At 34.0% G+C, this 27800-nt stretch overlaps 1 protein-coding gene across 4 annotated transcripts in view; it reads left to right on the forward strand.

The window, feature by feature from the left end:
- The window catches only part of LOC149780919 (dynein axonemal heavy chain 5-like), a 199854-nt gene that overhangs the window by 71730 nt on the left and 100324 nt on the right, over positions 1 to 27800 (forward strand). For all 4 annotated transcript variants that reach the window (XM_089938013.1, XM_089938014.1, XM_089938017.1 and 1 more), the window contains 13 exons: positions 1127 to 1362; positions 7229 to 7447; positions 8478 to 8779; positions 10695 to 10935; positions 12502 to 12701; positions 13178 to 13331; positions 16464 to 16627; positions 18278 to 18485; positions 20504 to 20665; positions 21706 to 21930; positions 22937 to 23109; positions 26364 to 26542; positions 26760 to 26947. In XM_089938013.1, coding sequence (XP_089794139.1) covers positions 1127 to 1362; positions 7229 to 7447; positions 8478 to 8779; positions 10695 to 10935; positions 12502 to 12701; positions 13178 to 13331; positions 16464 to 16627; positions 18278 to 18485; positions 20504 to 20665; positions 21706 to 21930; positions 22937 to 23109; positions 26364 to 26542; positions 26760 to 26947 — 2651 coding nt within the window. The remainder of the gene's footprint in view (positions 1 to 1126; positions 1363 to 7228; positions 7448 to 8477; positions 8780 to 10694; positions 10936 to 12501; positions 12702 to 13177; positions 13332 to 16463; positions 16628 to 18277; positions 18486 to 20503; positions 20666 to 21705; positions 21931 to 22936; positions 23110 to 26363; positions 26543 to 26759; positions 26948 to 27800) is intronic.

The following is a 27800-nucleotide window of genomic DNA, read 5'->3' on the forward strand; positions in this document are numbered from 1 at the left end:
CCCAGATCTGCCAGTACATTATGTGAAAGCAGATCTGGGTCTTTGAAGCTTGCAGTTGGACTTGACATATAAGCAAGAATATATGCATTCAGCTTAGATTTTACACTCTGATTATTTATAAATTACATTAGGAAAATAAACATAAAGAATTAAATTTACTTTCTAAGCAAACTGACCATCTTGGAGCATACATCTCAGATATATTAAATATAAAATGCACTTCTCAAAATAAACTGTGGATCTTGAATTATAAACCTGAAAATTAACCTAAAATTTGACTTGATATAAATTTGATAGAAGTGACAACTTTTGGATTTTAATACACACTCATAATTAAAACATTTGTGAAAGTCTGGCCTGGTATTTAAATTTTTATGAAGTGGAGGATAATTACATCAATAAAAAGTCAGATTTGAGTAATTATTGGGTTTGTTTTAATTTTTCCAGTTCAAAAAGTGATGCAAATAGTCTCTGTGTGTATGTGTGTGTGTGTGTGTGTGTGTGTGTGTGTGTGTGTGTGTGTGTGTTTAGGGAGGGATATTGAGCTCATCCCTACGAATTAAAATTTCTACAGGTATCAGTCAGCAATACAGGGGATTTGATAGTTTAAATACAAAGCAAAATATTGAAATCAACACTACAGTATGAAGCTTGGGAGCATATGATAAAAGAAAGAAAGTCCAGAATTGATAAATAAAACTTGTTCCGGCCAAATATAAATATAATTTCTGTATTTGCTTTTCTTCCCACAAAGTTTAGTTTTAGCATATATATTTCACCATTCCTGGAGACTCCTAATAAATGAAGTTAAAGGTGTTTTGAAGTCTTAGAATGGACTCAAACTTACAAAATTAATATCTCCAGAATTACAGATGCCACTCTGTGGAACTTTTTTCCTTTGAAATATTCTGCAAAATTTGTAAGTTTTAATGACTGGAACAGTGATTCTGAAAATGGTGATGTCAGTTTCAATTTTTTTAACCTGAAATTTGATCAATTTTGGGTATATTTTTCCCTTGCTTGTATTAACTCAATCCAGGTATGGGGAGACAGTTTTTATTTTGTTGAATACTTTGCCACGTAACAAGTATGACTCTTTACAATAATAAATGATTGTATTTTTCAGAAAAGCTCAAGTTTGGCTTGACCACTGAGACCCGAGCATGGCGTTTGCATTATGGCAAGGCCTGCAACAACAAGTACAGGTCAGAAATGGAGGAAATTTTCTCATTCATTGATGATCTTAACAAGAGGTTGTCTCGACCAATCAAAGATCTGGATGATATCCGATTTGCTATGGCAGCTCTGAAGGATATCAGGGAGAGTGAAATTCGAATTGATATGATGATTACACCGATTGAGGTACATGTCTGGGAAAGAATGCATAATTATTATTAATGTAAACTGTACCTTAAAGTCATCATTTTGTGCAGTTTCCAATTAGATGTTTTTGGATATACACCATGATTTTTTTTTATAGTAAAACCGTACAGTAATGATTAAACTTTATTAAGTGCCTCCTCCCTCACACAGTGTGTCTTATTCTTAATAATAATAATAATAATAATGAGGACTTAGTACAGTGCCTAATCTTGAGAAGCACTAAGTGCTTTACAATATTAGATAACAATTAAAAACATATATAACGACAAGATTATAAAAACAAATGTCATGAAATTTCAAAATAAAATGTGCTGAAAATTATTAAGGAAGTAAACATTCTTAAGTCTTCGTATATAATAATAATAATAATAATGAGAACTTTGTATAGTGCCTAATCTTTAGAAGCTCTAAGCACTTTACAACATTAGACAACTCCTGTAAGATAAGAAACAATAATATTATTACAAAAACAAACAACACGAAATTAGAAAAACATTAAAACATAAAAAACATGCTGAGAATATTTCAGGTAGGAAACATTATTAGGTCTTTAAGTTTGTTCTTGCAATCGAAATAAGTGAGTTTTGAGAGCCCTCTTGAATGTGATCACTGTGTCTTTGTGTCTAAGTTCAGTGGGCAATTCATTCCACGTTGCTGGGCCCTGGTATGCAAAAGAACACTGTTCATATGACTTTGTTTTCATAGTGGGAATAATGAGTATACGATTGTCAGAAGAGGAGCGTAAGTATCTTGCTGGTGTGTACACATGGGTGAGATTGGATAGGTATGTTGGACTAGAGTCTGACAGTGAAATGTAGCACAGAGAACAAATTTTGTGTTTGATTCTGGATTGAATGGATAGCCAGTGTAGGGTACAGAGCAGCGGGGAGGTGTGCTCTGATCGTGGTACTCTAAGTATGATCCGAGCAGCTGTGTTTTGAACTTTTTGAAGTTTCTGGAGTAGATATTGAGATGAACCAGACAGAATTGAGTTACAATAGTCCAGTCTTGAAAGTACTAATGAACACACAAGTGCTTTAGTGGCATCAACTGAAAGATATTTGCGAATTGAGCTGATGCGTCTCAGCTCAAGATATGCATCCTTGCATATGATCATGACATGTTGGTGCAGTGTGAGAGTACTGTCCAGAGTAACACCTAGGTTTTGTACTGATCGTGTGAATTTAATGTTGGCGTTGCTGATATTTATTGTTTGAGGTAAAGGATGTGAATGAGAAAGTCTTTGTGTTGTGATCAGAATGGCCTCAGTTTTATCATCATTCATCTGCAGCTTGTTACAAGTCATCCATGATTTCACATCAGAAATGCACCTGTCTACACCTTGGATGGTAGCATCAACTTCAGTTGGGTGGCTAGATTTGTATATTTGGGTGTCATCAGCATACAATTGGTGAGACACTGGATGATGATCTATGACACTTGAGAGCGACTGAGTGTACAGAATGAAGAGAACAGGTCCAAGAACAGACCCTTGTGGAACACCACAAGATAGATCAACTGGGCTGGAGTGTATTCCATTTGCAGATACAATCTGTGTCCTGTTGACCAAGTAGGACTTGAACCACAGTAAGGCTGTATCATGAATGCCAAATACATGCTGGAAATGGTGAAGTAATATATCATGGTCTATTGTGTCAAATGCTGCAGACAAATCAAGGAGGATGAGGAATGTAATCTTTCCGCTATCCAACGCAGAGAGAATGTCATTAACTACTTTTAGAAGAGTAGTTTCAGTACTGTGGCAAGGGCAATATGCAGATTGTACATTGCTAAAAGACTATTTGAATTTAGATGAGATACAAGCTGGGATAAAACAACCTTTTCTAAGATTTTTGATATGAATGGGAGATTAGAAACTGGGCAGTAGTTCTTTAATTAAATCGTTATGGTCTAGTGTTGGTTTCTTCAGCAGCGGCTTTACAATGGCAGTTTTGAAAAATGATGGGAATTCCCCAGATGAGAGAGAGGTATTAATAACATCAGTTAGTCAGGGCAATACTGGATCTAAGCACTCAAGCAGCAGTGATGTTGGAATTGGATCAAGTTCACATGACTTTGGTGCACTCTTCATCAGGATTGTACATACAAAATCCACAGAGACAGGTTCAAATGCTGCTAATGGTTGCCGCTCAAATTCTGTATCCCAGCTGTATGGTGACGACGAGTCTATTGAAATTGTGGTGTCAAACTTATCTCTAATGGTTTGTACTTTGTCACGGAAGAAATTTGCAAACATGTCCGGTAGGTTGACTGGAGAGAAGGTAGTTGGATGTGGTGTTGATTTGTTCCTTGACATTAGCTTGTTAGTAATCTCGAACAGCTCTTTGCAGCTGGAACTTTCCATGATCTTAGTAGTGTAGTGGGTTGATTTCGCTGCATGGACTATATTTGTGACATTCTTCTTAGCGACTTCTTAGATTTGCTTATGAATAGTAAGTCTGGTGGAAAGCCAGAGCCTCTCAGCTTTACGGTGGTCTCTTTTAGCAGTGCGAAGCTGGTCCCTAACACTGCTATACCATGGAGAACACTTTTGAATTGATACTCTGCACTTGGTAGCTGGGGCATGTTTGTCAAGCAATGAATGCAGGCAGCTATCGAGTTGTTCTGCAGTAGGAGGTAAGCAAGTTGTTAGGTTAGCTTGGATGTCGTGCATCAGTTTGGTTCTATTTATCATACGGAGGTTTCTCTTAGTAGCCGATAAAGGTGGAGGGTTAGGGACTGATACGTCCAGATGGCATATAATGCAGAGGTGATCTGATGTAAGGTCATTGGATACCAGAGAGGACTGTAGAATGTTATCATCAGGTCTATGAAGAATCCAGTCTAAAATGTGACCATGTTTATGGGTGGGTTGGTTAACTGACTGTTTGAGGTTGAAAACATTAATGGAATCTATGAGTTTGGATGTATTTGAGTTTCTGGGACAGTCAAAGTGAAAGTTGAAATCTCCAAGAATAATCAGGTTGCCACCTATCGAATTTCCATAGTCCAGGAGATTCAGAAACTGCTCCAAAAAGAGAGAGTCAGCCAGCTTGTTTTTTCTACTAGGAGGAGGGCAGTATAGGCAGAAAAAATGGACTGACCTTTGCTCCAGTGTGAGTGTGGTTTGGACTAGTTCAAACGATGTGTGGTCGAAATTGAATGTTGTGGTATGGTTAAGATGTTTTATCATGGAGTTCTTTGTGATGACAGCAATTCCACCTCCGCGAGAATTACAGGGGAACAACTTGATGGAGTAACCAGTGGGTGTTAGGTCTGCACATTTGGGCTCATCACCTAATGTTTTTAGCCATGTTTCTGTAACGAAAAATATGTCAACATTTTGGTCGTTTATAAAATTAACTATTTCCTTGCGCTTTTCCGGTGGTCCTACTGACTAGGCATTGAATAATGCAATGCGCAGAGGTATTTCTTGGATAGTTGACACAACGGTTGACAAATTAATTGGGATTTGAATTAGGTTATCTAAATTAACGGTCAAATTTTTTTTAAATGGTTGTGCCGATATAAGGGAGAAAATTGTTAAAAATAAATAAATTGCCTGTACTGTGAGATTGATTCATACATCAGTTTCATTGTACAGAAAGTCCAATATTTGAAATCACTATCTGTCCTGTGACCTGAAACCAGTGATTTTAAAAAAATAACCAGTGACTTCTTAAAGTATTTTGATATTTATTCCAAAGTTCCAAAGCCAAATCCTGCAGGTTCCAAAGTGTAATTTTTTAACACCGGTTAAAACGACTGATGAGGCTAAAAAAAATAATTCTTAATTTAGAGGAGGTTGAATTTCAGAAGATAAATTTGCCTTTCTTCATAAAATGACTAAAAGTGTTTATAGTGGACCGTTTCCAAATAACTAAGAATCATAGTGGCAACTTATCTTAACAATGTCACCTAAAACATTTGTCCAAAATTCAGAGATACTCTTAAGTGCCAAAGTGACACAGATTTATTGTAAGAAACACTCTTAAAAGAAAGAGGTCTCTCAGGGATTGATATCTCATTAGAGGTGGTCAGAATAAGATTAGTGTTAACAGTAAACATTTATTAGTAAACACTTGTTTATACAGTATATTTGCTTTTAAGGATAATTGCTTGTGAATCGAACTTTTACACAGCGAATGGTCTGAACAATTGAAAAGCATCATAACAAACTATAGGTTGGTATGCATTTTCTTGCAATTTTGTTAGTATCTGTCCCTGAGAAAATGACATGGTATAGAAATGAATGGGGAAAAGTACTGTCACTAATTTCCCGTAAAAAACCTAAATATATATTTTTTTAAAATTCATGAAATTTAGGTTGAAGATTTTTTACTCCTCTTATCTTATTAACAAAGAAAATGGTATGTTGCTTTGAAAACATTTTCAGTGTGACAAAATTACTGAAGTCACATCTGAAATATACCTTTCTGAAAACTTGAATCCAGTATGATATAGTTTCTTGCCATTATTTATTTTATGTAAAATAACATTCAAATTATTATTTCGTATTTCTTTGCTAGTAGTCTTTTTATTATTTTATTTTATTTTTCTTATATCTCTACATAGGTTGGTTGACTTAAATGTTTGTACTGCTCTGGTAATTCTTTTTTGTTATTTTGATGTTTTTGTGTCTATGTTTGTCATTATAAAACAAAAAAATATATGACTAGATGTAACATCTGTTTGTATAGTACTTACTTTGGATCAAAAGTCAAAGAAAAAAAAATACTCTAGTGAAGGTGCACAGTATCAGGTGTTCATTTATTCTACAATGATCATTATGTGGAGGATAATTAGAATTCAGTTTTCCGCAACACAAATCATGTATGACTGATTTATGTCAGGCCATAAGTCACTAATGACGTTTCATCCACTTTATCATCATCTTTCACCAGACTTTTATTCCATTATTATAATTGTATAGGAATTTTTATTTTTATTATTTAATATGATACAGAAGTTTAACCATGTCATTTCATGTTCAGTCTCGCTTGAGTTCATAGTGAAATGATAAACCAAGGTGAAAAGTGATGTCATATTGATGACATCATGATGTAATCACATCATAAAAACCACACTACCATAAAAGGCCATATTTATAAACTTCATATTTGTGCTTAATTTGGAATCTCTGTGTAAAGGTGCATGTGTGTGTGTGTATTTGTGATTTGCATTTTAACGTAGCTTTAACAGTCTTTCAGTCATATCGCTACAGTGTTTGCAGTGTGGCAGTTTATAGCAATATCTAGCACTGGGGCATCATGCCACAGACATGTAGCATGATGTCCCTCCCAGTCACATTATCCTGACACCAGGCTGACCAGTCCTAACACTAGCTTCTTAATGCTGAGCGTTAAGCGAGGCAGCTGTTAGTACCACTTTTACAAGTCTTTGGTATGATTCGGCTGGGGGTTGAACCCATGATTTCCCACTTCTGAGGTAGATGCTTTAACCAATAGGCTGCAGGAGCAGTCCTGTATAAAGGGGTCCTATTGATAAAGGATGACATTTTTTCATCCCTTGAGTGACTTGAAAACGTACATTTTACCAGAAATAAAAATGTTTCCTTATTCATGCAGAATTCTTCGATTACAGAAGGAGCTTGAATAATTAAACACAAGCAGATAAAATCTTCCCTAACATCTTCATTTATGGGATATTTAAAATGGAGCAAATTCGGACTCTGGAGGTTTCAGGTTTTGCAAGATTTCTTTATACAGATTTTCAGGGTTTCAGAGAATTATATATTTACAGATTCAACCATTGTTTGTCACATTGAAATAGAATTAAATGTTCAGGTTGAAATTAAAGACAGGAAAATGTTATCTTCTACAAGGAATCCTATGGTATGCTGAATAAACATGAACTTCCAGTCGCAAAAGAGGAGACAGAACGCTGTGACACGCTGCGTTACTCATGGCAGCGAGCGAATGTGCAGGCAAATGAAGTCCAAACACATCTTCTAGAGATTCAACCAAACTTCAAGAGTGAACTCATCCTGGATGTCAAGGTGTTCATCAAGGAGACCAGTGACTTCTATTCCAGTTATGATAAGGTAATCATTCTAAAAATCAAACATTCCTTCTTCATCATCTTAAATTATAAAACCATTATTTAATCTCACTGAAGTGAAAATTAATTAGAATTTCTTGTCTCCTAAAAATTGAACACTGTCAGCAATATTCTGTAATTTCCTCTTTTTCATCCTTGTAAATCTAGTACTGAATTTTAAAAATGTTTGAGGAAATGCTGTACTTTGGTTAATATCTCTCTGACTTTTCTACATGTTCAGGCATGAAGCATTGTGTGCACATTTCTCTTGGGGACTACATCTCCTTGACTGCAAAGTAGGTCACATTGATCTACTTTTCTTTCTTTAGTGACTTTGCTTGGTTGGGCATAACAAGTAACAGAGTGTGGTATATAGTGTTTTACATTTTCTTTATAATGTAAACAAAAATGAACATGACAGGTTTTTCTTACTGATTTCTAAAACAATTATCAAGGTAAAAGGGAGGCAACTTGCAAAGATTTTACGTAAAGATGCACATCCTAATTATTTTTGAGTGCATGTGTATAAACAGTCTATTAATCAGTATTCTTTGAAAAACAGAAATTGGAAGTAACTTATTTTCTGTGGCAAGACAAGTTACTATTTATTGCAAAAACTAGATATCTTGTAAACTCCTTACAAATCTTCTATAGTTGCCTCTCATAGTTTATAAGATATCTAATACATTTTTTGCACATATTATAAAATAAATAAGATGTATTATACCCACAGTTAATTCACAAATTTTATAAGCTACATCATTAATTATATAAGATATCTTGTAAAGTGTATACAATATATAATAAACTTATTAAGATATGAACTATATATGTTAAACTTTATATCTTATATGGATGTTTTGGCTGTAACAAACCACAAATTTCAAGCCCCATCAAATATTAAGGATCATACTGTAGAAATAATAACTAGGACCCCTTTAAATATCCAGGAATTATATATATATATAACATTTTTCAAAACAATGATAATTAATATTTAAAAGAACCCAATTAATGATTTTGCCTGTTTGCAGTCTGGTCCCATGGTTCCTGGAGTACCTCCACGTGAGGCATCAGACAGACTGATTATTTACCAGAATCACTTTGATACCCTGTACAGGAAGTACATGACATATACTGGAGGTGAGGAACTTTTTGGACTTCCTGTCACTGATTACCCAGAGCTGCTCCGGATCAAGAAGGAGCTTAACCTTCTGCAGAAACTGTACAGTCTGTATAACAATGTCATTGACACTGTACATGGCTACTATGACATCCTGTGGCAAGATATAAACATTGAGAAGATCAACAATGAACTTCTGGAATTCCAAAATAAGTAAGAATCAGAGAATTTATGGTACACCTTGTGTGAGATTTGAATTGTTACTTATAAACTAGCTTTCTTCGTACATATACTATTAATTTTGGCACAGTTTTATAAGAATGCATCTGGCAATAATGATGATAATGATTTTGGTGATGATGTAGTAATAATGATAATAATAATCATCTTCATCATCATCATCATCATCATCATCATTATAATAAATTGCCATTAAGTGCAGAAATTGTTAAAATTAAACATAAAGAATTTTGCAAAATAGTATATTTATGAAAATTTAACATTATACAGTGATTTCTTCTTAATCCATTTCATTTTATTATAATATTTTGAATGATGATAAATTGTAAAATGACTTTACATACATGCATCTTGTGGGTTTGTGTACATCATCACTATGTATGATGTAGCCACATTGTAATATTAGTCATAATAATTCACTTTAATCTATAACAAACTGTTGGCTTTTATTACTCCCACAAGACATTATATAATGAGGATAATAATACAGCACTCACTAACTATAAGGCCCATCATTATAACACCTTCTCTTGTAAGGTGTGTATGGTCATAGACTATTTCATTAAGTGGTATTAAAATTATTTGTGTTATGTACTTCATGATAAGGTAGTCTCACTATAATGTGCTATACCATATGGATCCCAAGTATTATAATGTGGGAGTAATATATTATGTTTTTCATTATAAAGCAATCGATATAAGGTGCTCTACTCTGCCTTCCAAAGGGCAGCATTATAATGAGGGAGCAATGTATCATGTATTTCATTATTAGGCATTTTCACTGTAAGGAATGTATATTTTATGGCTCCTAAGGACAGCATTATAATAGGGAATACTGTAACAATAGCACAGTAAATCATGGCTATAACAGACGTGAATACAATAAAGTTACAACAGAGTATACATAGAAAAAGGTAAAAAATTATTTACATAGTAAAGTAATTTCAGAAGTACCAAATAAGCACTTAACTACTCAAAATATATTAAGATGAAATAATATATAATCAGTAATCAACAGCTTAATTAAATAGTCATTCAAACCCCATATCAAACTCGGGTAAATAATTATGACGGCCAACTAGGTCTCGTGGGTTCACAGACCGACACAGCCGTTCACATCACATGGACACTGCTCTTCACATGGGTTCATTGACAAGCACTCCACTTCACATAGTTCATTGAAATTGCCCACTCAAAACAATCTAGTAAAAAACCCACCAAAAATAATCATACTAACAAAATATATTAAAAAAACACCCTAACTCACTCTCTTAACCCCATTCTATATATCTCCTAATTATTAATAAAAAAAACAGCACAGGATATTATCCTTTTCATCTTTGGCAACAATAATTATCTAAATTCAAAATTTGATACAACCATCAACCTGGATCCAGTGGACACCACCAAGGACAGCAAATGACAGCCTCCCTACGCTTTTCCTCCCTTACCACATCCATACACCAAAAATAAATTTCTGATAAATTAACATAAAACAGTGAGTGCAGGTAAATTCCCACTCAAGCAAACAGCTAAACAGAAATATTTTATTAGTATCATGAGTGCGTGGGTCCATTCCCTCTCATGAAGCAGCCCTCCAGTCAGACCGCAATGATCAGGTCACCGTGTGATCAGAAACCAGTGGCACATGCACATATGTGTGAAAGCCACTTAAATCTAAGTAAGTAAGTAAGTACTTAAGTCCAAGTAAGTAAGTAAGTACTTAAATCCAAGTAAGTAAGTAAGTACTGAGAGAATTGTTATCAGCATGTTGTAGAGTAGAACCTGTCATGAAAGACTGCCCCTTCTGCCAAAAAATAAAAATGGTCTCTCAAGACAGGTTTTACTGCACTGTAAAAATAATGAAAACATCAATAACTTTTTTTAGATGCCGCAAACTTCCACGTGCTCTTAAAGATTGGCCAGCTTTTGAGGACTTGAAGAAAACAATTGATGATTTCAATGAGATGGTTCCATTACTGGAGCTGATGACAAACAAGGCCATGAAACCCCGTCACTGGCAGCGAATGGCTGAGGTCACTGGACATGTATTTGATGTGGAGAGTGATAACTTCACCCTCCGCAACATCTTAGAAGCCCCATTGTTGAAATTCAAAGAGGACATTGAGGTATGTTGAAATGACCCTGCTGGTATTGGTAAATTTTTTTTCAAATAAACTTTGGATCTTATGTGGCAACAGGTTGTTTCAAACTGGTATATCCCTTAATTTGTTTATACAATTCCAGGCATGCCATTTTTTCCAGTTTACTTGGGATCATCCTGATTTTTTGTTAAAAAATCCGAAAATCCAGATTTCCTGACTTTTTGCCCAAAGTCCTGATTTTTAAAAAATAACAACATTTTTATAAAAATACCTTCTGATTCTTTATGGCTCAGCAAAGAGAACAAAAGTGATGCAGAAATTCCAAGAAGAATACTCTACAGCCACTGATTTCAGTAATTCCAAGAAGAATACTCTATAGCCACTGATATCAGTAATTGTAAATATCAGCACAGTTACAATGATCAATAACTCAACACATGATCAATCAGAAATTGTAATACCAAACCAGGACCTTCTGTACTGCGTTTATACTGCATCTTTTCAATTTTCCATTTTTAAAATGGGGAGGGGGCATTAATTAGAGCAGAGGTGTTAATTAGGGAGTATATGATATATGGTTGCAAATATTGCTCCTAATTTGTTTCTCCAAATCCAAATTTTGGTCCGTATCTTAGCTTTCATTTCACTCAAGGTGACAGGTCTGCAAATCACATATGTTACATGATTGATATAAGCTATATTCATTAAATAAAATACAAAATAGTTTTCCCTGGATATTTTTTAAAGCATATCTTTTGAAATAAATGGAGAATGCTCCACCTAATAATTATTATAACTATTTATCAAGATTTGAATTTTCTTCATGAAAATAATTATGACAATCGACAGAGGACTGTTAAGTATGTTGTGGAAATTTTGTGTAAATTAGATGAGAGATCTTGAAGTTAATAAGATTTGCAACTGTGCAGGTTTTATAGTAAAACTGCACAGATGATCCACCAAGCACATGATCAACAGGTTGAACAACCCAGCATGAGGAGGAAAAATGATGTTTAGTAAATTTAATTTGACAGTAGGCCATTGGAATTTCTGTTATGCAACAGTTGATTGACATTCACCGTGCAAGATAGAAATGTCACTGAAAACTGTATTTATACATGCATATCTGCACCCATCCAGATCTGATGTTGCATAAAGGGTTATGGCAGTTTGCTTGGCAAAAGAGTGAAAAGCACAGACCTGGACTTGAGATCATAAACTCTGTGATTCTGTTGGATAATGAGTTTCCATTATCATCCTGTCAGAAATAAGCTTTCAACAACTATTGTGATCTGTTGAACTGAAAACTCAAGCTCAAGAGGAATCATGCAAGTTTTAGCATGAGTTTGAGATTAAGTTTTCATTTTCAGCCAATCAAAATAGACTTTTTCACATTTTAAGTCATCTGTGATTAGTAGTAAAAATCTCAAGTTCAAACTTGAACCTAATGGCTTTATGATTTCCAAATCAGGATCTTCTGGTACATTATACACTGGCTGATCTAGGTCTGTGATACTAACAGTTGGGCATGCATTGTATGGGAGCCAATATAATACATATTACATTTTTCATCCTATTTGTTCTTCATAGGACATATGTATATCTGCTGTGAAAGAGAAAGACATTGAAGCCAAACTGAAACAGGTCATTGCCGACTGGAGTAACAAGGAGTTCACTTTTGGAAACTTCAAGAACCGTGGTGAACTACTTCTTAGGGGAGACTCAACTAGTGAGATCATCTCTCTTATGGAGGACTCCCTCATGGTTCTCAGCTCTTTGATGAGCAACAGGTACATTTTCCACTCCCCAATCTTACTACTGACCTTCCTATCCATACATTAAGATGTAATGGGAGAGGAATGTAATGTACAGAATGTCCGTTTGAGAGTTTATATAGACAAGTTTCACTGCATCATAAGCAAATGTATGATAATACAGTATGTTCAACATATTTTCCCAATAGGTTTATTGACTAATTTGCATATTCTGTAAGATTCAGTGTTGCTATGACTGTAAATATATTTGTGTGCCCCATAATGAATGGGGAAAGGGATATAGTTTTACATTTGTCAATCAATCCATCAGTACATTTATACCTCTGTCTTTATATCCATTTAAGTTTTGCACTTAACTCAGTTTGGTTATGTATTAGTGCTTTACAAAAAAAATTAAAATGCAGGTTTACTTAATTCACAGAAATATATGTTTATGAAAATTATTGTTAATGCACATTATAAATTACCCTTATAAAATGTGTTACCCCCAGATATAACACACCTTTTAAGAAGCAAATTCAACAGTGGGTGCATAATCTCACCAACTCTTCTGAGATCATTGAAAGTTGGATGACAGTACAAAATCTGTGGGTGTACTTGGAGGCAGTATTCGTGGGAGGTGACATTGCCAAGCAGTTGCCAAAGGTAAATGTCTAACATTTTGTCCTTAAAGCAGTAAGAAAGCTATCCTATCTTTCAGTAAGAATATTATCCTATCTTTCATTAAGAAAGCTATCTTTCACTAAGAAAGCTATCCTATCTTTCAGTAAGAAAGCTATCCTATCTTTCAGTAAGAAAGCTATCCTATCTTTCAGTAAGAAAGCTGTCCTGTCTTTCACTAAGAAAGCTATCCTATCTTTCAGTAAGAAAGCTGTCCTGTCTTTCAGTAAAAAAGTTACACTATCTTTCAGTAAGAAAGCTATCCTATCTTTCAATAAAAAAGTTACACTATCTTTCACTAAGAAAGCTATCCTATCTTTCAGTAATAAAGCTGTCCTCTCTTTCAGTTAAGAAAGTTACACTATTTTTCACTAAGAAAGCTATCCTATCTTTCAGTAAGAAAGCTGTCCTGTCTTTCAGTTAAAAAAGTTGCACTATCTTTCACTAAGAAAGCTATCCTATCTTTCAGTAAGAAAACTGTCCTGTCTTTCAGTTAAAAAAGTTACATTATCTTTCACTAAGAAAGCTATCCTATCTTTCAGTAATAAAGCTGTCCTGTCTTTCAGTTAAAAAAGTTACACTGTCTTTCATTAAGAAAGCTATCATATCTTTCAGTAAGAAAGCTGTCCTGTCTTTCAGTTAAAAAAGCTATCATATCTTTCACTAAGAAAGCTATCCTGTCTTTCAGTAAGAAAGCTGTCCTGTCTTTCAGTTAAAAAAGATACACTATGTTTCAGTAAGAAAGCTGTCCTATCTTTCAATAAAAAAGTTACACTATCTTTCACTAAGAAAGCTATCCTATCTTTCAGTAAGAAAGCTGTCCTGTCTTTCAGTTAAAAAAGTTACACTATCTTTCAGTAAGAAAGCTATCCTATCTTTCAATAAAAAAGTTACACTATGTTTCAATAAGAAAGTTGTCATATATTTCAGTAAGAAAGCTGTCATATCTTTCAGTAAGAAAGTTGTCATATCTTTTTCTTTGGATGCACATGAATGTGCATGCATTTTGAACTTGCCTGCAATAAATATGTGATCCCTAAAATGCCAGTGGAAATGGAGATAAATATTTTTGAATGTGTTCATAAGATGTCAGTTTATATTCTTAAGATCTTACACTTTAGAGGAGGGGTGTAGATGTTGGTAAGGTGGTGAAAGTGGTTATGTGAATTCACAGATTTTTAGTAAGGTTAACAGATTTGAAAACAGTAATCTCAAAAGACTATAAAATCTTTTCCCCACTCACACAAATCTAAATAGCAACAATTGTGTAAGTTTTTGCAGAGCCAGGAAAATGTACAGCCCCAGAAATAAATGAATTCATGGTAATAAATTTGTGTTTCCAGTAAAGATCCTAAACACAAGCATCAAACTCAAAGAGACATATTTCATACTACATGTAAATAGTGTGCCCTTTAGTATCATATTCTATCGATCCTTTTGTTATCAGTCTGTCTGTCTGTCTGCCTGGTCACACCTCTTTTAACAGCCAGATCTCTGCAGACCTTGCAGATAATTGGATGCCATTTGGTAGTTGAATTGTGTGCTACTCCTATGGTTTCATTTTTTTAAGTAAAATTTTGACAGTTGTTGCCTTTTTTCCATCAATTTTAAATCTCTACAAGTGCAGATTCTTTTAACCAGCATAGCTCAGGAACCATTCAATACATTTTGATGCAGTTTAGCATGTACCTTTTCTTATAGATCTATATATGCCTTTTAAATGCTAATCAAGTACATTTTGGATAGAGTATAAACTTCATTACATGGGATATTGCTTTTAACTGGAATTGCTTAGGAACCATTCAACATATTCTAATGCTCATACACCTAGATCTGTCTCGTATTGGTCTTCTCTTGTTAACTCCATTTTTAATAGAGTTATGGCCCTTGACTATAAACGTCATTTCATGGGATATTGCTTTTATCTGGCATTACTGAAGAAACACGTTTGCAGTCAGCATAATTCAATGACAATTCAATATATTCTGGTGGAATTATGTTAGAACATTGTCTCTTAAACTCAGATGTGCCATTCATGGGTTTTGCTTCAGCTACACCTTTTTGGACAGAGTTGTTGCCCTTGTCAATCAACTTTAGGTGTGCTCTGCTATTTCGTCTTTCGCATAGGGTCAGAATTTTAAAAAGAATTTCCCCAGGTTTCCTCACTTGTTATACTGGCTTTTTAAAAAAGAACTTGTATGTCTTAGGTATAGCTCAAGGAACCTTTAATTCCCTTTAATTTGGTGTATGATTGATGGGCGTAATATAGGTTATAGAGTATACAGCTTGGCCTTACTCCAAATGTGCACTTTTCCAAAAAAAAGTGCTAGCATCACTTGGTCATTTTCATTTCCAGAACTTCAGATGTAAATTGTATAAAAAAAAGAGCCAGTAATTTTTTACATTTGATATATATTTGTTAATTTATTCATTGCACTTTCAGAAGTTTGTATTTTGTGTAGTATAGCAAAATTCATTTTCCCTGTTTTAATAGTTGATAAGGATAGTGTACTTTAGACTAATTCAGGCTGATTTTTTGAGCACAAGAGAGCAGACATTTTAGTTAGCAGTGTGCTTAGATCATGTACAATTTCCAAAAGTACAATATCCAATGAAATGTCAGCCACATTACATCAAAGTAGCATACAGGTATGCCAATATTATCACAACTGTGATATTTTAAATGCAAACAACTTCACCTTACATACGTCACTCTCTTAAAAGTATATAATAACTGTAATTGCCCCCTTAATATCTTTACTTGGAACATTGATATATTGCTGAGTCTTCAAAGGAGTTGGATTTCAAGCATTCCAGTTCTTCCTTTTCTTTTGAGGAATTATGGCCCCTGAATGCCCATCTTCCCTTCAGTATGGTTTCCCAGCAATTGTTTTGTTTAATTAATTCTCATGCATCTTGTGCATTTATACATTTTAATATGTCTGAGAATCATAATATTTCTTGTGTTACGCATTACAGATTTGTTGTCAGAATAACTTGTCATGTTGCATTTTATGAAATTGAGCATTTTTACAGTTTGCATTGTTTTCTTGTTTTTTATTAAGTTACTTTTATCTTTCTTTAAATGAAACTGTATCTGATCTCTTCTTTTCACAGGAAGCTAAGCGTTTTAGTAACATTGACAAATCCTGGATCAAAATAATGACAAGAGCGCACGAAACTCCAAATGTGGTCCAGTGTTGTGTAGGTGATGAGACATTGACACAGCTACTTCCTCACCTTTCGGAACAGTTGGAACTTTGCCAGAAATCTCTTACTGGGTAAAGAACACATGACATTTTTTGTTCATTCCACCTGGGTGAAGGCTTTACATGTAGATCACTTTTGTCAGTGTTTTATCCTCCATCTGTCTAAATGTATTTATTTTCATATGTCAGGAAATGTATTTGCAAGCAGGAAACTTACATACTGAATTCCCTCACCATAAAGTGTCCCAGTATAATGAAGCACATATTTTTATTCAGGTATGGTGATGTATCCTATTATCTTAGTTACATTTTGTTTTATCATTGCTACTGTTGTTTCACTTCATTTTGGTACTTTGCTAGTGAAACTAATTAGTAATTAGTCATTTACTTGGTAATATAGTATATTCCTTTGTAATGTAGTACTTGAGAACAATTTATAATATGGTTTCATATCCTTAAATGCACAGTTATGACACAACCTTTTTTGAAATAAACCTCACTTGAAATTTGTGACAGGCAAAGTTGAAAGTTATAAGAGGCTGGAAAGATCAGTGTTCTGAGGAGAAATTAAATATGAAAGTAATATCATGTCTCATAAACTAATTTTTTATTGGGATAATTTTAATATTTATGACATTAGACTGGAGATGACATAAACAAAACAGGTTTGCATGAAGTTGCTTTATTTTAGTTTTATTTTATCTTGTACATTGTGGAAAAGACTTTCATTTAATCATCATAACTAGACTGTCACTTGATTCTATAGGTTTTGAATGTATGGTCACATGCAGCAAATTATTTTAGGAGTTATGAGACCAGTTTATTTGTGGTGGTAGATTAAATTTCATATATAATCTGCAAGAAAAAATAATAGGCTTTCTTTTCTCTTACTTGGGTATTGTCATCATGGCTTGTGTGACCATCATGTCTGCTGGTCTGCTGTTTGAAGTGTAGTTGACCTTTATACAGGAAAAAATCCTTATCTCCTCAAGGGTGACCATGGTAGAGGTAGGATGCTCAGTATTGCCTCTTCCTATTACCAATTTTCCTAATGTTAACATGATTAAGGAATGTATCCAAAGAAGAAAGCAGCAGTTTTAGGTTTTTATTTTTCCAAGAATACTTAACCCAGTCACATTACTTTTAAACCCTCCTATACATCCAAATGTGAGCATCTTGGTCAAGGTATTGCTAAAACTAGTTAACAAATGTAGTCACCTAGTGCTGGTGTGGGGAAGTTTGGAGAAGGGTTGGGAAAAGTTTAATCACTTAATCTATATGGACTATAGATGGAAAAGAAGCTGGATTTGAGATATGGTGGAGTTTCTTTCTAGTGTTATTGTGATTGTGTAAGTATTCTCAAAGATGCATAAGTGACTATAAAGTTTACTTGTTTTCCTGGTTTAAAAAGTTTCTGCTTGGATAGATCATTGATCGGATGTTAGCTTGTTTAGCTGGAAGAAATCTCAATGGTCTGTGTATTACTCCAAGTAACAAGACAGGGAGGTAACTGGTGTTACCTATAAGAGCTACATGGATGTAATTCAAAGTTTAGCTTCCTTTTGACACTCTGTTGAGGTGAAATGGAATGTAGAAAAAATTTTGTTCACACACTTTCTCCTTCTTTCATTTCATCATTTAACTCTGATAACCAATATAACTGGTCCATTTTTTCTTCAGCATTCTTACATTCTCTATTCAGTTTTTGTTTCCTTCTTACAGGTATCTTGAAAAGAAGAGACTGTTGTTTCCAAGATTTTTCTTTGTGTCAGATCCAGCACTACTGGAAATTCTTGGTCAGGCTAGTGACCCTCACACCATTCAGGCTCATCTGCTTTCTGTCTTTGACAACATTAAGACGGTCAAATTCCATGAAAAATTCTATGAAACCATTCTCAGTATCCATTCAACTGAAGGAGAATCAATCGAGGTAAGAAATACAATTTCTTGTTTTCATTTGCATGAAATATCCATGTCCATACTGTGGCTGAAGCTTGGGTACCAAATATTGCTTGCTGAGAATATGCAGACTAATGTCTTTCGCATGGCTCATGTGACGTAATGTCCAAGCTTTTTTGGTTAATTTTTCTCATGTCTGCATTAGCAGCTAGCAAGATGTGGGTACCTGAGATTTTGTTAAAGTTTTGGAAAGTCATATCTCATTTCTTTGTGTATTGCTCATTTTATAGTCAAAAACAGTAGTTAGTGCCTGGAAGTTTGAATTAGCTTCATGAACTTCACAGCTTTTATTAAGAAGTGATCTATTTTGTTTAATTTGCTTTCAAATAAAATTATGCTGTAAATAACAATATTCATGTAAGAAGAAATTTTGATGAAAAAATGTTAGTAATGCTTACTGGTGGCAACTCTTTAAAATAAAAACCAGTTTAAGTATGGTTTGTCAAATGAATTCATATATTTGTTGATTTTTCTTTTTATTCAGTTTCACTGTTGTCTTGATAAATGTAATATGTCCTATTGTATTTAAATGTGAAAATCTTACTCATATGTCATAACATTGCCCAATGTATGTAAGAATGATCTTACTCATATGTCATAACATTGCCCAATGTATGTAAGAATGATCTTACTCATATGTCATAACATTGCCCAATGTATGTAAGAATGATCTTACTCATATGTCATAACATTGCCCATGTATGTAAGAATGATCTTACTCATATGTCATAACATTGCCCAATGTATGTAAGAATGATCTTACTCATGTGTCATAACATTGCCCAATGTATGTAAGAATGATCTTACTCATATGTCATAACATTGCCCAATGTATGTAAGAATGATCTTACTCATATGTCATAACATTGCCCATGTATGTAAGAATGATCTTACTCATATGTCATAACATTGCCCAATGTATGTAAGAATGATCTTACTCATATGTCATAACATTGCCCATGTATGTAAGAATGTCATTAAATACTGACTGTTTTTGTCTCCAGCTTATGGAAATGATGATTGCATTGTTACAGTAAATTTAAAGGTGACATGCATTACATTATGACAGTAATTAGTCTTCTAGATCAAATCAAATAATGGCAGTAGAATAAATAGTTAAAAAGTATGCAAAGCCTAGCTGTACATGAACTAGTGGTCACAGTTGTGTGTTAAGTCAACTCATTTCATTTGACTAAGTACTTGTAACATAACTAAAGCATCTAAAATTAATCATTAATATAACAATCATGTTGAAAAAAATTGAGTTTTTTAAGTTTTGTTTCTCTACATAACTATCACTTGTTTTTTTAAAAAGAATCATGTTTTTTTAAAACTCTGATCTTCATCAGTCCACCCCTTCATAGATGTTATCTTTTCTTCATAGATGTTATATTTTCTTCATATATTCCTCACAGATGTTATCTTTTCTTCATAGATTCTTCATAGATGTTATCTTTTTTCATAGATTCTTCATAGATGTTATCTTTTCTTCATAGATTCTTCATAGATGTTATCTTATCATACATTCTTCATAGATGTTATCTTATCATCATACATTCTTCATAGATGTTATCTTTTCTTCATAGATTCTTCATAGATGTTATCTTATCATCATACATTCTTCATAGATGTTATCTTATCATCATACATTCTTCATAGATGTTATCTTTTCTTCATAGATTCTTCATAGATGTTATATTTTCTTCATGAATTCTTCATAGATTATCTTTTCTTAATAAATTCTTCATAGTTGATCTTTTCTTCAAGGTATATATTAAGAGAAGTAGAGCACAGTTCCAGCATATTATCTTAAAATTGGCAATATTTTCTAAAAATTAACATTTAACAATTTGTTTATTTTCCCCTGCTGTTCAGAATGAATAAATAGTTTCATTGTTAGGAGTGGTTAAAATGTGTGGGCTTAACTTTGTGGCATGTAAAAATTACTTGATGGCTCAAATGGGAAGATTCTAAATCTTTCTCTTACAGCTGGAGAAACAAGTTAAAGCAGAGGGTAATGTGGAGGTATGGCTAATGTCACTGATGTTGATGGCCCAGCGTTCACTCCATGGGGTCATCCGTACAGCTGCCATGGCTATCCAAGATTCCAACTTCCAGCTACTGGAATTCCTGGAGATGTTCCCAGCTCAGGTAGACTACTGGTCTTTGATTATTTCACCAAAGTGATTCTGCCTTAGAGTCATTAGAATAGGAAATTTCCCATTCTTTTTTAGTGATTGACAATTGTTTTAGCATTGTGTAGATTTGCCTATACTTTTATTTTTAAAAATGAATGTTTCTGTTACATAATTTCCCTAACTAGATAGAGTTGGTACCCAAAACATATTGTCCATTTTGTAGAGACACCTATGTTAAAGAGGTTACTAATGATGATGATGATGATGATAATAATAATAATAATAATAATAATAATAATAATAATAATTATTATTATTATTATAGCTTGATCAGGACCAAAATATAATGCCAGCCTGCTCAGGTGGCCAGGTTAAAATGGGTTAGTTTGGAGAAGTTTTTATTATATTTTGAAAATAATATCTTGCAACTTTTAACTGATAATAGGTAAGCAGTCAAATGGCCAAATAACAATAGACTTAAAATGGTAGAGTTAAAGCAATTAGATAATTAAATCAATATTATATTTGTTCTATTAAAATGAGGTCAGTATTATATTTGATCTATTCAAATAAGGTCAGAATTATATTTGATCACTATCCTTGAGCAATTACATCTTCCTTTGTTTTATATTTTTATATCTAAGAAATTGAATAGAATTATTACCATATTTACCTATTTGTTGAAGAACATAGCATTCATTCGTGTCTGTTTCCCAATTGAAACACTCACAATCACTCCTATTAGCATCACTTAGTTTACTTTTTCTACAGTGATGCAGAATTACTGTATGTTCTCATCTATAAGTCAGATCAGACTGCATCAACCAAGATTTGCCATCACATAAAGTGTTAGCAGACCTGGATCTTTGCAGCTTGTTAAGAGTAATCAGTAGAACAAACAACATGGACCCTGATCACCAAGTGCATTATGAGATTATGAGACAGCATATCAGGATCTTTGTTGTTTGCACTTTGACTTGACTTATATTTAGGTACGTATGGTATACAACCTATTTATAGTTAAAATACACAGACATAATTGATCATTGACAGGTTGGCCTGCTGGGTATCCAGATGATCTGGACACGAGATTCCACTGAGGCTTTGACCAATGCTAAATACGATCGTAAAGCCATGGCCCAGACCAACCAAGCCTTCCTGGAACTGCTGAATGTGCTTATTGACCAGACAACAAAAGATCTGTCAAAGGTTGAGCGTACCAAATTTGAGACTCTTATCACGATCCATGTGCATCAGAGGGACATTTTTGATGAGCTGGTAAATACATGTTAATACTGTGAGGGAGTACTGTTCTTGTGCTTAGATGTTATGCATGTCTGTCTCTAAGACTGGTTTCATAGTACTTTGAAAGTATTTTGGTGGATATCAGTTTTGACTGTCTCAAAAAAAATTATATCTGGATCTAAATTTGTGGATTTGTGGAAGGGGGTCATGTTATCTCCACAGAGCAATCAATTTTAATTGGGTCTTTCAATTTTTCATTTATAGAGACCAAGAAATTTCTTAAATCAAATGCCCCAGAAAAAAGTGAATTCAAAGAATAAGTTTTTTTCATGTCACTAATTACCCTATTTCTTTGAGTAATGTCAGCTAATTTGTTCTATTTTTGGAACTTATTTAATTGACATTTGATGGAAAAAAACTTTCAGTCTTGAAAAGGATTGTCTGGATTATAGGCATCTTCATTATCTTAGTTTCCGCTGAATTCCTGAATAGACTACAGATATCAAAGTGAACCAAAATAAATAACTGGATATTCTCTCCTATTAAGTTGAATCTATCTGCAAACTGCACAGACTTTAAATTGCCATTGCATAATGCGCCTGCTCATCTGGGTCTTTGCAGTTTGTTAGGAATAATCAGTAGAAGAAACAAAATAGACCCTGATCTGGCAGCACTTTATTTGATAGCAGATCAGGGTCCATGTTGTTTGCAGGGTCCCTCTGTCCACATGGGTTCAAGTCTTGGCTTAGTCAATGTGGTTAGGTGTGAAAGCTTGCCAGTAGTTTCCTGTGGGTTGGTGGTTCTTACCAGGCTCTTCTCTAGCATTTCCTCCACCAAACATACTGTCCACCATGTATAGCCTATCATGTGCTGGAAATGGCATTAAACCGACAAAAGCAAACAAAAATAATGTTTTTGTTTACAGTTGGAAGCAAGTATATGCTGTAGTTATTTATCCAACCATGTATTTATCTTAATGTCTGGATTGAACAAAATCTATCCTTCCGATGTTGAAATCTATTCTGCCTTTTTTGTACAGTGTCGAATGCATGTGAAGTCTCCAACAGACTTTGAATGGCTGAAGCAGTCACGATTCTATTTCATCGAGGACCAGGACAAATGCCTGATCTGTGTCACAGATGTGGATTTCACATACCAGAATGAATTCCTGGGCTGCACAGAACGACTGGTCATTACGCCTCTCACTGACAGGTATTGCACATCACTCACATCTGTTTGCACTCATTTATATCTCACCTGGTAAAGCATGTTGTAATTATTGCAATTTCTAGGGATGGCATCATTGTTAAAATTCAGTGTACAATTTGTTTGTAAAAGTTTTTTCAAAGTCAGATACAAGGCAATGCATCATTGCATGGGTGGTATGTGAGATCTGTACATCCACTGCATGTGAGATCTGTGCATCCACTGCATGTGAGATCTGTGGATCTATTACATGGGTCACATGTAAGATCTGTGGATTTATTGGTATTTACCCTCTTCTCATTGGATTTTATGGTACTTTAGTTCCTGCTGTTCTATTCTGTATCATTTTAAATTGTATAATGATATTAGCAGAATAATGAAATAATCAATGTTTCATAATTTGAATTTTGCCTTGCATTAATTACTCAGCTGAAATTTGAGGAGAGGAGCTTGTGAAACAAATACATAAATTGATCAGTTAAGCAGAATATCCAAGTAAAGAGCAACCAGGAAGGCAGGTGGCCAGGGGAAAAATGTTCTATCATGACTTTATACACATATGTTAGAATACTATTAATGGTGTTGCACCCCTGATTCTAAAGACAGGTTACACTGTGTCCTTTTGTCATCCAGAAACAAAGACATTATGTGTATTAAAAAGAACTTGATGCACTATTGGTATTTAAAAAATGAGATATATAGTCATATTTTACTTTGACTGTATTGCCTCCTTACCTTTGTTTACTGCATTGCACTATTGTCTTTTCTTTGGACACTTTCATTACTTTAGTGAATATTATATCTGTCGCAGAATTATAACCGAGTGGGTTTTTGGACTAAATGAACAAGCCAAACACAATGTGGGAAAGATGGAAATTTATGAATGAATTAATAATGATAAATATATGATGTAAAAATACAATTGAAAATAAACAAAACAAATATTAAATAAAATGAAGTGCAGATCCAAGAACCCTCATGGACTGCACATACCCCTTAAACAGTATTTTGTTCAACAAGATATTCACAAAATCTCGAAAAAAATTATAAAGATTCAAAAATAATCTTACACAAGATTCAAAATACTCTTGACACCACTAAGGTTCAAAATAATCTTGATACAACTTAAGATTCAAAATAATCTTTGATACACCTAAAGGTTCAAAATAATCTTTGAAACAACTTAAGATTCAAAATAATCTTTGACACAACTTAAGATTCAAAATAACCTTTGACACAACTTAAGATTCACAATAATCTTATCACGACTAAGATTCACAATAAACTTATCACGACTAAGATTCACAATAATCTTATCACGACTAAGATTCACAATAATCTTATCACGACTAAGATTCACAATAATCTTATCACGACTAAAATTCACAATAATCTTATCACAACAAACAGCGTTGTTCTGGAAGCTCCAGATGACTCCAAGAAACTTTAGACGGCTTCATACAGCTTCGGACCGCTCTAGTTATATTCACAATAACATTACATCGACATTCACGGCTACAAACACAGTCAGCTACTATAATAGTCAGCTACTATAACAGTCAGCTACAAACAGTCAGCTAAGAACACAGTCAGAATCGTCTTCAAACACAGTCAGAAACAGCTTCCAACACAGTTAGAAACAGCTATAATAAAACCAAATGGGACATAATAGTTTCTGCATAATTTCTAGATATATGATAATACTTTAAAAATCTGCGTTGTAATAAACACATTATTACGCGATAACACAGTACAAACTGAATAAGCTTCGCCTATCAAATAAAAAGAATGTAAATTTAACACTTACCCCTATGGCTGGAGAATAAAGGAGAGTGTATACTCCTTGACGTGATCCAAAAACGACCAGTGTGGTTTTCAGAGATTTGTCTTACTTAAATCCATAGGAGAGTGAGTACAAGTCGGGGTAGAATACCCGTGCATATCATGTTAGTCATGATACCCGACACAAGTAATCTGTGGCTAGGTACATGTTAATACACTCGCTTACCTGGAAAAACACATTCACCCTATATAACATTGTACGCATGTACAACGAGAAATAGTCTAATTGTTTTTAAGACAAAACCAAGTTATTTCTTTGCCTAATTCTGTGACAATATCAAGTGCTCAAGTAATCCATACAAACACTGACATTGTTTTACCATGTACTCAAGTAATCCATACAAACATTGACATTGTTTTAGCATGTACTCAAGTAATCCATACAAACATTGACATTGTTTTACCATGTACTCAAGTAACCCATGCAAACAATGACATTGTTTTACCATGTACTCAAGTAATCCATACAAACACTGACATTGTTTTACCATGTGCTCAAGTAATCCATACAAACATTGACATTGTTTTACCATGTACTCAAATAACCCATGCAATCAATGACATCTGTTTTACCATGTGCTCAAATAACCCATACATTTACATCTGTTTTACCATGTGCTCAAATAACCCATACAAACACTGACACTGTTTTGCCTGAAAAGCAGCTGTATATGTGAATTTCCCTTCCAAATCTTGCTCTTCTGAAACTTCAGCCTTCTTTTATTACATACCAGTAATTTTGACAAGAATTCTCATTTTTTCTTAATTATTTTTCATGGAAAACTAATCATTCATGAATTAAATGCAGAATTATGAATTTTTGCAAGTTTTTCCCCAAGATATTCAGTCAGTTGTGATTAATTCATCCTTGAAAACACACATTAGCAGCCATCAGTGATTTTATACTGCAACTCTCCCAACTATCAAGTCAGTCTTTAATGTTTTGATTGGCAGATGTGTTGTTTTAATGGAATTTAATTGATATTTGCACATATTTATTGACTTTTGTAATTGCTGATGTGCTCTAAAGAAACATGCATAGGCAGATTTTTTACAGGGTATTAAAAATTGTGGGATAACTTCACTTCCATGCTCAAGGTTCACCACTTCAGTTATATTCTTTTACTGTAATTGAACAATACTTTGATATAGGTAAATATTATAAAATGTGCAAATCTATTAATAGCCCCAAAAGTTAAATATTTACCTGTGTATGACTCACAACCAAGAGCAAACAGCTTGATCAAGTTCTGTAATGCACAATAACCCAGTAGATCTGGGTCTGTCTTGATTGCTTGAAATAATAGATAGACTCTGATCTACGAGTGCATTATGTCTGTCAGATCTGGTTCTGTTCTGTTGAGCATATTTTTTACACAAGCCACTATGTTATACTTGTAAAACATTTTGTATATCAGATGTTACATCACACTGGCACAAGCCCTGGGAATGTGTATGGGGGGATCCCCTGCTGGACCTGCTGGTACTGGCAAAACAGAAACCGTAAAGGACATGGGTCGATGTCTCGGCAAGTATGTTGTTGTCTTCAACTGCTCCGATCAGATGGATTTCAGAGGACTTGGACGTATCTACAAAGGTACTTTCTAATTGTAAATGAGATATTTTTTAAAGTCAGATAAAAATCAATGAAGCCGTAATTAATTTTCAGTGTGACAGTAAAGAGTGTGGATGTGGGTGTTTTTTTTTGTGTAGATAGATATTTGTTAAAAAACTATGTTAAAAATCCAGATCACACATACACACACACACAGAATCTTTTTACTAACCAGAAATTATATTATTTGTTTATATAGGTCTGGCCCAGTCTGGATCCTGGGGATGCTTTGATGAGTTCAATCGTATTGAACTTCCCGTACTGTCTGTGGCTGCACAACAGATTGCCGTTGTACTCCAGGCCAAGAAAGAGAGAAAAACTGCTTTTATTTTCACTGATGGAGACAATGTTTCCCTCAACAGAGAGTTTGGAATCTTCTTGACAATGGTATAAAGTGATAAAATATATTACACTTGAGAATTATTTATAAAATCGTCCATGGCAGATGCTCATTATAGCAATCACATTGGCAGTTGTGTGCATGTTGGTACGTCAGTATGTCCATTCACACCCGAGATGAAATTTATTGTCAAAGACATTTAAATTAGGAATATTAAGAAATTTATATTAAATTCATTGTTCAAGACATTTAAATTAGGCTTAGTGTTGAAATCTTTTTTTCTTTTCTTATTATGTATGTTTTTCTAGCCAATTCAAGAAGGGCTTTGTCAAAAGGGCACATCTTGTTAAAGCATCACATTTTGTACAAACCACTCATAAGAACATTTCAATCAACAATGTGAAGAATCAAGTAAAGTTCATAAAACTCTTTGACAAAGCAAGTTAACTGGGATATGTAATATTAGCTTCACTCAAAACTTAGATTTGTAAAATATTGTTAAATCGTTACATACCATATATATTCATCTGTAAGTGAGTTCCAACTGCAAACAATCTGCTATCTCATAATGCATTGGCAGATCAGGATCTATGTTGTTTGTTCTACTTATTATTCCTAACTGTAGACCCCAATCTGCCAACACATTATGTGATGGCAGGTCTGGCTGTCTCTAGTTTGCAGTTGGATCTGATTTTTTCTGTGAATATGTCTGGTGCCAAATATTCTGGATCTGACCTGTCTGTGAATATGTCTGGTGCCAGATATTCTGGATCTGACCTGTCTGTGAATATGTCTGGTACCAAATATTCTGGATCTGACCTGTCTGTGAATATGTCTGGTGCCAAATATTCTGGATCTGACCTGTCTGTGAATATGTCTGGTGCCAGATATTCTGGATCT

The sequence above is a fragment of the Sinohyriopsis cumingii genome, chromosome 16, assembly GCF_028554795.1.
Source record: "Sinohyriopsis cumingii isolate HCF-2022 chromosome 16, ASM2855479v2, whole genome shotgun sequence".
NCBI classification, from domain to species: domain Eukaryota; kingdom Metazoa; phylum Mollusca; class Bivalvia; order Unionida; family Unionidae; genus Sinohyriopsis; species Sinohyriopsis cumingii.